Below are 13005 nucleotides of genomic sequence, written 5' to 3'. Positions count from 1 at the left end.
TTTGTTTTAATAATTTCATTAAATTATTATTTATAATAATGTTATATATTATATTAATGAAAAACTCGTATCCATTAATAAATATAGATTTATCAATGAGAGAGATAATGTGGGTAATCTATTTAATTATATTATTTAATTTGATTTAAAAGTAAACGCTTATTAAATTTAATATTGCCTTGTATTCAATGATCAGTAATGCAATGTCAAATGCATTGATTATTTTCTGTGACTGGCGAAGCTGCATATAACAAGTAATAAAAGTTGTATGAGATATTAATTACAGTTATTTGTTTATACATAAATGCAAGTCTACTTTATTGTATGAACATGTGGAATTGTGAAATTTAAATGTATGTTGTAATAAATGCAAGAATATCGAATATGAGAGATCTTATGTATAACCTCTTATTAGGTATACATCATGTACATGTATTTGATTAATTTATATAGCCGATTAATCTCATAGTTTTCAACTAATTAAAGAAACATTTACGATTTTTTATTGTATAATGACTACTTTAAGTGGTTTCATGGAATTCTTCCAAAAGGGAAAGGTAAATTATAAATATCTTGGTTTGTATTAAAATTATTTTTTATAACCTAAAACTAATTTACTTATTGAATCGGATATATAATTGTGTAAACAAATATTTGATATAAAGCATTAATATTTATCACATATATTATATTTAATAACTAATTTTATATATATAACATTGTTATAGACTTTTAGACCAAAAAAAAGGTTTGCTCATGGAACATTACGTTATTCTTTACATAAACAAGCTCAAGCTTCGCTTAATTCAGGCATTAATTTAAGATCTGTAGTAAAATTACCACCGAAAGAAGATCTCAATGATTGGATTGCTGTTCATGGTATATGCAAATTTGTATTCTATTAAAAAATAATTTAAAAGTATGATTATCTTGTACATGATGTATAAGTAATTATTTAACAATTAGTTGTAGATTTTTTTAATAGAATAAATCTTATATATGGTACTATATCTGAATATTGTGACTCTGCATCATGTCCAATAATGAGTGGTGGAGCACGCTTTGAATATTTATGGGCAGATGGGGAAAAATATAAAAAACCGACTGTTCTTCCGGCTCCTCAGTATGTTACACTTCTTATGGATTGGATAGAAATGCAGATAAATAACGAAACTATATTTCCTGTGTCAACAGGTATATCATTTATAATATATATATTGTCTTTTTTCTTATGTAAATCTATGGAAAAATAATATAACAGTTATTTATTTTATTTCCACATTTTACATTTTTATTGTAGATGTGCCATTTCCAAAAACTTTTGTACCACTGTGTCGTAAAATCTTAACTCGTCTCTTTAGAGTATTCGTCCATGTATACATCCATCATTTTGATCGTATAGTAGCTATAGGAGCAGTAAGTAAACTAAGAGTTTTAATATAATGTAGTAGAGCATTGATTTGAATAAATTCATTTTATAATATTTTTTAGGAGGCACATGTAAATACATGCTACAAACATTTTTACTATTTTGTAACAGAATTTGACTTAGTAAATACGAAAGAGTTAGAGCCATTAGCTGAAATGACTTCTAAAGTCTGTAAAGATACAGCTTCGCCAACTCAAGCAACTGTGCCATCAAATAATCATGCAAGATAGTTATATTGATATTATACTGCGTATAAATAAAACTTAATCTCCAATTATAATAATGAACAAAGACAAAATTTGCATAAATTGTTTCTTATGAATCTCAACAAAATTCAATTGTATATTAATTATTTCTATTAATTAAATTTCTATTTATGAGGCGTAATATTAAAAGTGCAACACACACACAATTTTTAATAGTATTTAAAGTGGTGTCATATAATTGAATTTATCTTTGATATAAAGTTCAATTTTAAATGTAATAATTTTGTAAATATTTATACGTTTTGTATTTTAATTATATATATATTATTTGTGTATTGTATTTAATACTGTGTCTAAATACAAAGTCAATTTTTTAGAACTATATGAAATACTTTATGAATTATTCATTTATAACTTTCTATTATTTATAATTCTATTTATTTTAAATACTGTATTTGATAAATTGTTTATATAAATACATAAGGAAATGTGTCTTATCACAGGCATTTAAAATCAAAAGATGGTGTCGGAATTTATTAGCAAAGCATGAAGATGATACTTCTTTTTACATATGATAAATATGTAAAAATTGTTGTTGCATGCGATTATATATATTCAATTAATGTCTTCCATGTAATTTATATATTTTATAGAGATATTTTATTTCACTGCATTTTGATGATAGATGAAGAGTAACATTACAAGGTATTTTAGAATTTAATTGAAAAGCAAAATTTAAAGATATCGATTAAAAGAAATATCCAAAGATCTTCGAATTTTTAAATAGAAGATTATTACATATTGTGAATATATTATTAACAAATTTAAACTAAAGGATACATCGTGAGCGGCGACTCTTTCATTAAATATTAATAACTTTATACACGCATCATGTACATGCGAGAACGAATAGTAGTATAATCTGGTAAGTTTTCTACTGGACCAACTGCAGCAATTGCTGGACAAGTATCATAAATATATTTCATCCCTACATCCCTAATGGTTTTGGCAGTGACACTCTAAAACAGATACATTATAGTATAAGTCTTCTTGATATTTTCAATTCATTTATATATATATATATATACCTCTATCCTCATTTCGAGTTCATGTAGTGGAATACGTCGATTATAACAAAGCATTTGACGACCAATATCTTCACAAATTGCAGTGGTTCCATCGAGTTGTAATAGCATATTTGTTTTAAGAATATTTTTTGCACGTGCTACTTCTTTTTCTGTAACGGATGTACATAACCGCATCCATTCTCTTTGAACACTCCACGAAAATTCTTCGCACTTCATTGGATCGCAAACAAAATAAATACCCCAAAGTCCAGTATCCTAAAATTTATAAAATAAAATTAATAAAAACCGATTAAATAGATAAATGCTTAATTTGATTACAATAGTAAATATTACCTTATAACAAGTATTAAAACTTTGATAACTATGGCATATTCCATCTTCTGTACTTTCTCTGGCTAGATTGCTAGCATTATTTATTCCACCTCCCTGACTACGATCCCATGCCCCCATAAGGGTATTTGCAACCATAAGAGGAATGTTATCTGCATCAGCCCAACCTACACCTAAAAAAGATTGCAGAAAGATGTAATAAACAATATTTAAGCACACTAACAGCATGCATATACATATCGTATATGTATATCAGGATTTGTCTATACCTTGAATTGCTATAGCAACATGTGCAAGTGGAATACTATCATCACGAACTCTTATTTCTGAGCCAGTATATCTGTTTGGAAGTTTGTAAGGTGGAATTTCAGTATATTGTGGTTGAGACATTTTGCTAAAATATTTATTTGCCAAATCTACCAATTGTTGATGTTCTACACCACCAGCACCAGCTAAAACAAATCTATAGAAAAAAGTTCATTATAAATCATATTAATTATTAAGATAGTTGGGAGAATTACCTTGCTGGACCATAATGAGTTTTTACATAATTGATTAGATCATCTCTTGTAATACTTTTAATATTTTCAGTAGGTCCAAGTATTGTTCTTCCAAGTGAAGTGCCTTGATAAGCTGTAGCATGTAAATGATCAAATACAACCTCTTGAAGATTTGTTTCAACTTCTTGCATTTCTCTTAAGATAACACCACGTTCTCTTTCAATTTCACTTTCACCAAGCTTTGAATTTTGTATAATGTCACTGAGAATTTCAATTGCTTTTGGAACATCTTGTGAAAGACATTTAGCATAAAATACAGTCTGTTCACGACTAGTATATGCATTAAGATGAGCACCCATATTTTCTATTTCTAATTCTAAATCAGTTTGGGAGCGTTTTGTAGTGCCCTGTTTCAAGTAATTAATGTATTTATTTGATTGATCATATAGAATGAATCTATATCTCAAATATAATATACCTTAAAAGCCATATGCTCCATAAAGTGTGCAACACCATTATTTTTATCATCTTCAAATCGACTACCAGAATCTATCCAAAGACCGACAGTAGCTGTTGGTGCACCACTATCTTCGCTAGCTATTCTCATGCCATTGTCTAATAATGTGACATTGGTTGCTGGTTGATTGACTAATATTTCTTTCAAAGAAGCAGCAGTAGATCTCCATTGTTTTGGAATCTACAAATAAATGACAATATAATTTAACATTTTAAATGCTTTACTCTTATTATTACGTAAGACAACTATAACAGAAAATCAATTTTTTGTCATTATTAACAATGTATTTCTAATTAATAGTATCGCAATAATTAATAATACTTTATATAAATGTTACGTCTCTTACCGTAACAATATTTGTTTTATTAGAATAATTTCGCAAGACAGAACCAATTTTCAACAGACGAGTCGCCATTTTTACGGTGTTACTGTCTTCTTTACAGAAAGAAGACAGCTAATAATACATGTGACCAGCTTTCTTTGATCTAAATCAAAAATTACTGTCGATAAATCTGGGTATTTTTGTTTTCTGTTACTAGTTCGTTTTAATGTCTGCGCATGCGCAGTAGAACTAGCGGGAATTAAAGTTATATATGAAAAATATAAATCGAAGAAAAGTTGAATTTACAAGTATTAATACCTGTAAATACTTATACATAATAGAAATTTACTGTGTCTAATACGTAGAGGAGGGCTAAAAAGTTCTGAATACAGTATGCGGAGGACTGTATATAATTATATAATATTAAAATATAAAAGTTTTAAATGTTAAGCAGTGTGTGAGAATTATTTGAAGATAATTCTTCATAATTGTTTGAAAAAAAGTTGTACCAAGAAATTGATTAGATTTTCGAAAAGACAATTTCATTTTACATAATATCTAACTTGAAATTTCTTTTCTATGTAATATTCTGAAAGTAGCATGATACAGGTCAGCAATTTCTAATCTCATCTGTGATGTACTCTACAATAGCTCGTAAAACGTAACTCCAGTGTTTACTACATATAGACAGATATTACTGAAAGTTAGTGAGATTATTAGAAAGAGAAACTCACAATTCAGTAGTGCAATTTCGTCGTATGCACTTAAGAAGATTGAAAAGAAAATGAAATTGACAAGGAAATATCGATTATTGTATTTGAAAGAAAATGCCAATACAATGAAAAAAAATTCACAGTCAGTTGTTGTTTTCAGCACCTCTCAAGTCCTCTTGAATTTTTTCGAAATTCGTTTCTTCCTAACTCATTAACGTGAACTTAATAAATTTGATATAAATAAAAATGAGAGTTCATAATTCTCGTGATGTATCTCGTAGTGAGTAAAATGAAATAAAATCAAATGTTAGTATCATGATTACGTAGATATTTTAAAAAATAAAAATATTACAGAAAGAAGAAAAGCGATTTGTCAATGTTTAAAAGAAAAATTCAAGATCTACTGCGAGAATACGACGCTACATGGATTCCGTTACGTGACGGTTCATCAATCAACAATAATTGAAAGCGTGCTTTGGTTGTTGGTAAGAAATTTGATCAATTTCAAAGTTATCGTACATGTAGGATATATTTCATTGTCTACAGGTTTGCATAATGAGCATTATTTTTTCTATCATCCTGATGATGAGACTTTGGCATAATTATGATGCTAATCCAACATCCACTGTCATAAGTACAAATAAACCTATATGGAGCATATATTTTCCTGCTGTTACTATTTGTAATAACAACAAAGTTTATAATCCTCATGCGAAAATTTTCGGAAATATATTGTAAGACCTATTCGGATGAAATGTTTATTAATCGGTGTTGAATTTTCATCGGAGTTTGTAAATTTAATATGCAAATAAAGCTAATCGATTGAAAATATTCCATTTGAAAGAAAAAAAAAATGGTTTCTCATTCCAACGCAAAAATTAAAAACGAATTATTTTTCCGATGAAAATTTATCGTTATTTATTTTATTTTACGATTATTGAAAATAACGTATTCTCGTGTTTTTATTAAATCGAAAGATCTAAACACGGTATAAACCATAGTCAAAGTGAAAAGTTGTTCATTTCGTTAATGAAACTGACGCGTCCAGATAAAATTGACGTCGACAATTTAACAGCGACACGAGCACTTGAAGTTCTTGGATTTACAGTTGACAGGCTCATGTATGAGGTAATAATTAAAAATATGTATAATATAAAGGAAAAGATAATTAAAGATTATAATTTAAACGTTTGGTCGTCGCAGTTGATGCAACCCTGTAAATCAATGCTGTTGAGGTGCGCTTGGCTTGGACAAAAACTTAATTGCAGTGATATTTTCAAGGCTGTTAAATCCAGAGAAGGCTATTGTTGTGCCTTTAATTATCATTATTATTTGGACCGATTATATGGGTATTGATAACGAATTATTTTTCTAAGTACGAGGTCTGTCCCAAAAGTATCCGACCTACCTCCATATTTCTCCCCCGAAGTTACTCTTGGTCGTCTGGCTTATGACATCCTTTAAAGTAGTCCCCATTTGATTGAATAACACGCTCCCAACGCCCTTTCCACTTTTGAAAGCAGTTCTGGTACTCGTTTTTCGGTATCGCCTTTAAAGCGTTCGTCGCATTTTGCTACAATTGCAGCAACGAATTTGTATTAAATTTTGCTTTAAACTGGAAAAGAGTTGTGCAGAGACTATCGAAATGATGAAGATAGCATTTGGGAACGAGTGTATGGGCAATACGCAAATAAAAGAGTGGTATAAACGGTTCAAAGATGGCCGCACATCTGTTGATAGTGACCCACGCTCTTCGGCGACCTTCGACAGCAAAAACAAATGATAACATCAAACGTGTGCTACTTGCAATCAATGAAGATCGTCGATTGACTGTACGAGAACTAGAAAATGACCTTGGAATAGCGAAAAGTAGTGTTTGGAGGATTTTAACTGAAGATTTGCAGATTTGCGATAATGCGCCAGCACATACATCGAACCTTGTGCAGCAATATTTAAGTAAACATCGTGTTGTATAGCTTCGTCAGCCTCCGTACAGTCCCGACACAGCTCCCTGCGACTTTTGGCTGTTTCCAAAATTGAAATTGTCCCTTAAAGGACACCGATTTGACGATATGCAAACGATTAAAACTAATGCGACGAACGCTTTAAAGGCGATACCGAAAAACGAGTACCAGGACTGCTTTCAAAAGTGGAAAGGGCGTTGGGAGCGTGTTATTCAATCAAATGGGGACTACTTTAAAGGATGTCATAAGCCAGACGACCAAGAGTAACTTCGGGGGAGAAATATGGAGGTAGGTCGGATACTTTTGGGACAGACCTCGTATATCACTAATAATAATATGTAATATTATTTGTAACATTTGTCGATAGATACGATAATTACGACTTAAAAAATACATCTGAAGACAGCGATCGCTCTAACATACCATCAGATGAGTTACCAGGAATTGGAGAGATTCAGGTATATATCAAATCCTACGATTTGATAAAATGCAAGCAAACGTTATAACAGTTGTAACATGAGAAGCATTAATGTCGTCAATTTAGAAAGTTCCTGGATCAGGGCGCGATGTAGGTTTAGCAGTAGCCTTGAATATCGAAGCTGAACATTACAAGAGTTCTAATACCCCTTTCGCGGGTGCCACCGTGTTAATTCACGATCCACACGATTATCCGGATATTGGGATTCATTCGATTACTGTATTGCCAGGACATACCATAGGGGTTGGTATTTCTGGTACGACGACGAAAAGCTCCAATAATTTACGTCAGCTTCCTTTAATAAAACGCATGTGTTTCTTTGAAAACGAGGTCTCTAATACTTTATATATATTAATTGTACTTTTATCAAGCATAAAATACAACATACTCATAAATTGACGTGTTCTAGGTGAAGGGTTTGAAAAATTATAGCTTTCAATCTTGCGTTTCCAATTGTATCTATATGCGCGTGCATAAATATTGCGGTTGCTTGCCATTTTATTACCCGAGTAAGTATAACGATCGATCATAGGATTAAGGCTGTTTATTACACCTGGTTTTACATATCATTTTAAATATGAAGGTACATGTTATCTCTTCTTTTTGATTTCAGATGAAAATAGTAGGACTTGCTTTCTTACGGACATAGATTGTATTTTGAATCATCGAAGTAAGAAAAAAAAACAAAAGAATAAATAAATACTTATAATAGAGATAAGATTTTGTTATTTGATGAAAATAGAACGATAGGATTGAAATTAATTGGAATTAAACTTGGTTGAATGTAAAACAACAATTGTTGAACAGCTAGCTATAAAGGATATTTCCTTACGATTATAGGAACTCTTTCGACGTATGAAACATCGTTTAACAGCGAATGCAATTGCTTGCCACAATGTACTGATACGTTTTACGATGTCACATCGGAGAGTATACCCGTTCAAGATGTCGGATACAATTCTGAAATAACGTAAGAAAGACATCAAATTGCTTTCTTATCGACTACTACTACCGTTTCCACAAATCCAACTATTTCTAACTCTCTTATTTTTGATTCGTCGCATTTGCTTGCAGTCATAACATAAACAACAAAAATGCTTCCTTTGTTTACGTTTTCTTTCGCAAGATTTCATACATCGAATATCGTACGCAAAATATTTTAAGCTGGGACACACTCCTCGGTGAGTCCGACTTTTGTATCTTTTTTATTAACAAATAATACGAATTATCACTTATATTATATAAAAATGAAGAAGTGTTCATCTTCTTTTATGAAAGACCATTTTCTTCCAGCATCCTTCGGCGGTATTTTTGGACTTTGTCTCGGCGGTTCGGTCATAAGTTTGGTCGAATTACTTTATTACATTACTCGTGAGATTTTTTATCGTCCTAAAGGAGGATCAACATCAACATCACCATCACCGAAGAAGAACTTGCCAGCTGCCTCGGAACTCTTCCTATCGGCTCCGCTGAAGGATCCCAAATGGAAGAAATTGAATACTAAACGCGAAATGAACGATGACGAGGGACCGGTTTATGTGCTTGCAAATCGAATGTTTATTCGTCAAAAAGAGAATGATGATAACAATGAAACTTCTATTAATAATAAAAATAATAATATTAATAAAGTTATGTCAAAGAAAGTGAAGTTTCAACGATATTACGATTAAATCAAGAAAATTTTCAATTGTAAGTTTAATTTAAGTAGTAAAAAAATGTAGAATTATATGATAAAATAGTTGCAAGTTTTATTTTCATCATACATATATATATATATATGTTACTGTTAATTCGTGAAATGATTGTACCGAAAAATTACGTGTACTTATGTATGCACATATGATATAATTGAATAAAAAATTAGAACAAATCGCAGCACGATCCATTCGTTATTCGATTTTGTGAAACGATCGTTTTTACATTAATTTGATTACTTTCCTGTGGCACGGATTTTCTACAGAGGGTCTGTTTCAAATGAGAGAGGAAGTGTGGACTCAATAGGGAGTAGAGCACGAAATTGAATGAGCTGGAGATCGCGTTAAGGAGGGTCGCGTATATACGAAATCTGTAAAGAAAAAATACGATTAAGGTTATTAAGGTTATTAAATCATTCAATAATGAATACAATTTTCAACAATTATTCCTTCATTAGACAAATTTCTTTTAATTGGGTTATTTCAAAAAATAAAAAGAAAATAAAAATTGTCTAATTTACTTGATCTTTGGTAAATGTCTATTTTTTCAAAGCCATTTATGCAGGAATTGACCAACCCATAAAATAATTAAAAAATTGATTGAAACATTGTAAGGATTTATTTGCAAATAAATTTGCTATGTTTATTTCGGAAACTTTGATGTCTATCTTATGGGATAGGAATCGAAAAGATTCGGAGATTGCTTCTTCACCTTTCGAGAAAAATCTCATGGACGATGGTTAGGTCGCCATCGTATAAAAGAGAAACTGCGCTACGTCGTGACGCCAAATGTGTTGGAACCTCGCCGATAACGAAAACGAATGCGACGCCTACTAGCATCACGGTCAATCTTGTTTGATCCTAAGAAACGAGAAAGAATCACGATAAAACTTGATAAAATCACCTCTAGCAAAAGCCTCTGCCTTTATTTTCCTTCTGACACACACGCATATACACACATGTATATATCTTTTCTTCTTTAAGCATAGAGACACGCATCATACATCGTGTGTATGCTTGTTATTTGAAATAAAATACACATATTATGAAATATTAAATCTACGTATAAATTGTCGAATGTTCAAATTTGTTATTTTTATATACTAAAAAATGTTAGATCGACATACCCTCAATTGGTTGCATTCTTTGGCTTTGCATCGTTTCAACAATTCTTTTCTTTGGTTGAGCAGTCTTATCATGTTGATGCACATAATACTGTTGGCGATGAGCAAGAATATGGCTGGTAGAAGGCCAAAGATCATCAGCTGAACCCAATTGTGAAGTTTGTACAACCTGTAACGACGTTTTTTACACGTTTTTATGATGTTATAGTATATCCATAGATGACATGAAACTCTTACGTGGAATGAAAAAATCCCGTTGTCATTAAATCCCCGCGTTGATTGTACTTGTATATGAAACAGTAGGGAACGTTAATGACAATAGCGAAGCAGGTCGAAGCGATCATCATCCTTCGGGCGACGTACTGACTACAAAACTTCGGAGTCTTGCAACTTGGTTGGCTAACGGTAAAACAAAAGAACTTTCCTCGTTAAACTTTCTTTACCTTTAACCCTTTGAGTGTTGAATACTGTTGGCCGAAGTGTTTCATAGTGATTGATTATACTAGCTATAGTTGACAAATAAAATATTCAACAGTGACAAGGGTGAAAGCGTTCGTTCAAGTACATATATCAACGTAACTCAATTATATTGTAATCGATTATACATTCAATTGTTACAATTTATTACCAAAAACCAATAATATGTTTCATTTATGAATAGATAATTGGTTACTAATGAGAGTAATTATTAATATTTCATTTAACATGTTCGTACAATAAAATACAGTATAATATAAATATAAAGATATAAAATGGATATTAATTGGATGTGTTTTAGGCAAATATTAGAATGACATGGTACTTACCTACAGACCATTGCAAGTCTATCGATGGTGACGCAGACGGTAGCCCATACAGTGATATTGGATGAAATCGAGCCAAGAGGAAGATGCACGAAGGCATCGAACTCGAGCCAACCAGTTTTGCACCAAAAAATTCCTCGCGCCAAGCCAGAGAATAGAAGTAGAGTGCACGTTACAAGATCAGCACTGGCTAGGACTGCCAATTTTGTTCGTTTCCCATAATCGATAGATAGGTCGAAATGTTTGAACATAACTTCATGCTAACCCTTACGAATTAATTCCCAGATTGATATCGTCATTACATCTATTATTATTATTATTATTATTATTATAGCTGTATCAAATTCTTTTTATTTTATTTTATTATGCATAGATGATGAATTCGTTGAAAAAATTAATCATTCCTTCTAATTTCGATATCAATCCAGTATAAATCGTTTGTCAAAATGCTCATACATCATAGCAAAGGAAAGGAAATCATTTTCTGACCTGCTAGATATGTATACGTGGACGTCTTCAAACATCGTTTCATGATAACCGCAAGAATGAGAGAGTTACCAATTATTCCAAGAGCAGAAATGATCGGTATAACAATACTGTACATTACTATACTTATCATTGTTGGCTGACCGATCCACAAAATGTTATTTGATATTTTATTGTCTGTCGCATTTTTCGTAGATTTTGACGGAGAAAAATGGATGTCAAAGTTATGATCTCTGTGAATAATTTGTTCGTTTCATTAGTTCTCTAAACTGTTGAGTTTTCATTTATACAACATTTATTACAAATAAAATATGTAATCACCTTTTGCATAGTATACGCATGTCATCAGAAAAATTACGATAAATAGGCTTCGTAATTAACCAATGGAATTCGAAATTTTGTTCGTAATGTAAAAGAGCTCGACCCATTTCTAGAAAAAAAAAGTCTATCCGAGGCATTGTAAAGTAGGCAGCGAAATATAGATTGAGATCTCGGAGTTGCCGTTCTACTCACAATCAGGATTACCTCTACTTCAACGAAGAATGAATTTATGACTGACGAGATCTAAGGTCGCTCCTGGGAAGATAAAAAATCTCTTGTTCTAAATGAAATACTGCTGAAAAGAATTTCTTTCTCTTTGTCTTTCTCCGATTTGTTCGTCGCACGTTTCAAGATGACGAACAAGAACAGGAACAGCTGGAAAAATTTACTAAATTTCATCTTCTTCTGATCTTTTATTAAACATTAATTATTGTTCCTATTGAAAAAATATTTGGTTTATTCAATTAAATGATACTTTGACAATGTGTCGTTAATTGTTACCTATAGAATAAAACAAATGTGATGCTCTTCACCGATGAAGTTCTCAATTCGAATGCATAAAAATACTCGAATACGTTTATACTAGTTGTAAACGTGAACTGCGTATTGAAGAGACGTAAATGTCGGCAACGCATCGAAAACGAACATTCATAGGACGTTTCTTGTGAACAATGAGACTGATGCTCGACGGAAATAGATATACTGAAATTATTCGGAGGAGTTGTCAGATAACGGACGATAATATGAACGCAAATATCGCGAACGTACAATCGATATCCACGTATATATCTGATTGGTATAAAAAACCTATACTACCTACGTGCATACCTTTACCTATCTAACCAAATCAAATATTTATTTTTTCCCGAACCTTTTGTCGCAGTTTATTCAATTTATTTACCATGTGTTGTTCGACTAATTCAAATTTCACATAACGTTTCATTCGGGGAACTTATCAAATTCTGATTTTTCCTTAACATTCGTAACATTTAATATAATATGAAATAAAAAAACAAATTATTTTCTACTT

The 13005-nt window shown here is 31.3% G+C and overlaps 4 protein-coding genes across 4 annotated transcripts; 2 read left to right on the top strand and 2 right to left on the bottom strand.

The window, feature by feature from the left end:
* The first annotated feature begins 95 nt into the window (after positions 1–95).
* On the top strand, positions 96–1660 carry Mob3 (MOB kinase activator 3). Its single transcript, XM_015330193.2, has 5 exons — positions 96–557; positions 729–879; positions 967–1194; positions 1301–1416; positions 1492–1660. Exons 1-5 carry the CDS (start codon positions 513–515, stop codon positions 1657–1659), a joined length of 708 nt encoding a protein of 235 aa, XP_015185679.1. The 5' UTR covers positions 96–512; the 3' UTR covers position 1660.
* A 612-nt stretch (positions 1661–2272) lies between these two features.
* On the bottom strand, positions 2273–4568 carry UQCR-C1 (Ubiquinol-cytochrome c reductase core protein 1). Its single transcript, XM_015330191.2, has 7 exons — positions 4417–4568; positions 4032–4250; positions 3575–3960; positions 3323–3516; positions 3057–3226; positions 2724–2978; positions 2273–2654 (listed from the first exon to the last, which is right to left on the bottom strand). Exons 1-7 carry the CDS (start codon positions 4483–4485, stop codon positions 2514–2516), a joined length of 1434 nt encoding a protein of 477 aa, XP_015185677.1. The 5' UTR covers positions 4486–4568; the 3' UTR covers positions 2273–2513.
* A 783-nt stretch (positions 4569–5351) lies between these two features.
* LOC107071260 (sodium channel protein Nach) lies at positions 5352–9217 on the top strand. The gene is made up of 15 exons (XM_089177030.1): positions 5352–5385; positions 5460–5590; positions 5652–5839; positions 6083–6233; positions 6309–6454; positions 6663–6784; positions 6876–7061; positions 7161–7332; positions 7437–7527; positions 7614–7877; positions 7957–8056; positions 8161–8217; positions 8388–8517; positions 8622–8728; positions 8841–9217. The coding sequence occupies exons 1-15, from the start codon at positions 5352–5354 to the stop codon at positions 9215–9217; spliced, it is 2256 nt and encodes a 751-aa protein (XP_089033156.1).
* Positions 9218–9361: 144 nt separating this feature from the next.
* Positions 9362–12093, bottom strand: LOC107071267 (sex peptide receptor). Its single transcript, XM_015330105.2, has 7 exons — positions 11976–12093; positions 11658–11887; positions 11172–11364; positions 10603–10764; positions 10369–10534; positions 9954–10102; positions 9362–9612 (listed from the first exon to the last, which is right to left on the bottom strand). Exons 1-7 carry the CDS (start codon positions 12080–12082, stop codon positions 9408–9410), a joined length of 1212 nt encoding a protein of 403 aa, XP_015185591.2. The 5' UTR covers positions 12083–12093; the 3' UTR covers positions 9362–9407.
* Between the last annotated feature and the right edge of the window lie 912 nt (positions 12094–13005).

The sequence above is a fragment of the Polistes dominula genome, unplaced genomic scaffold (assembly GCF_049000335.1).
Source record: "Polistes dominula isolate Pdom_NZ unplaced genomic scaffold, Pdom_raw_medaka contig_12, whole genome shotgun sequence".
In the NCBI taxonomy this organism is placed as follows: Eukaryota; Metazoa; Arthropoda; class Insecta; order Hymenoptera; family Vespidae; genus Polistes; species Polistes dominula.
The sequence above is the reverse complement of the archived record's forward strand: the minus strand, read 5'-3'. Positions and strand labels throughout refer to the sequence as shown.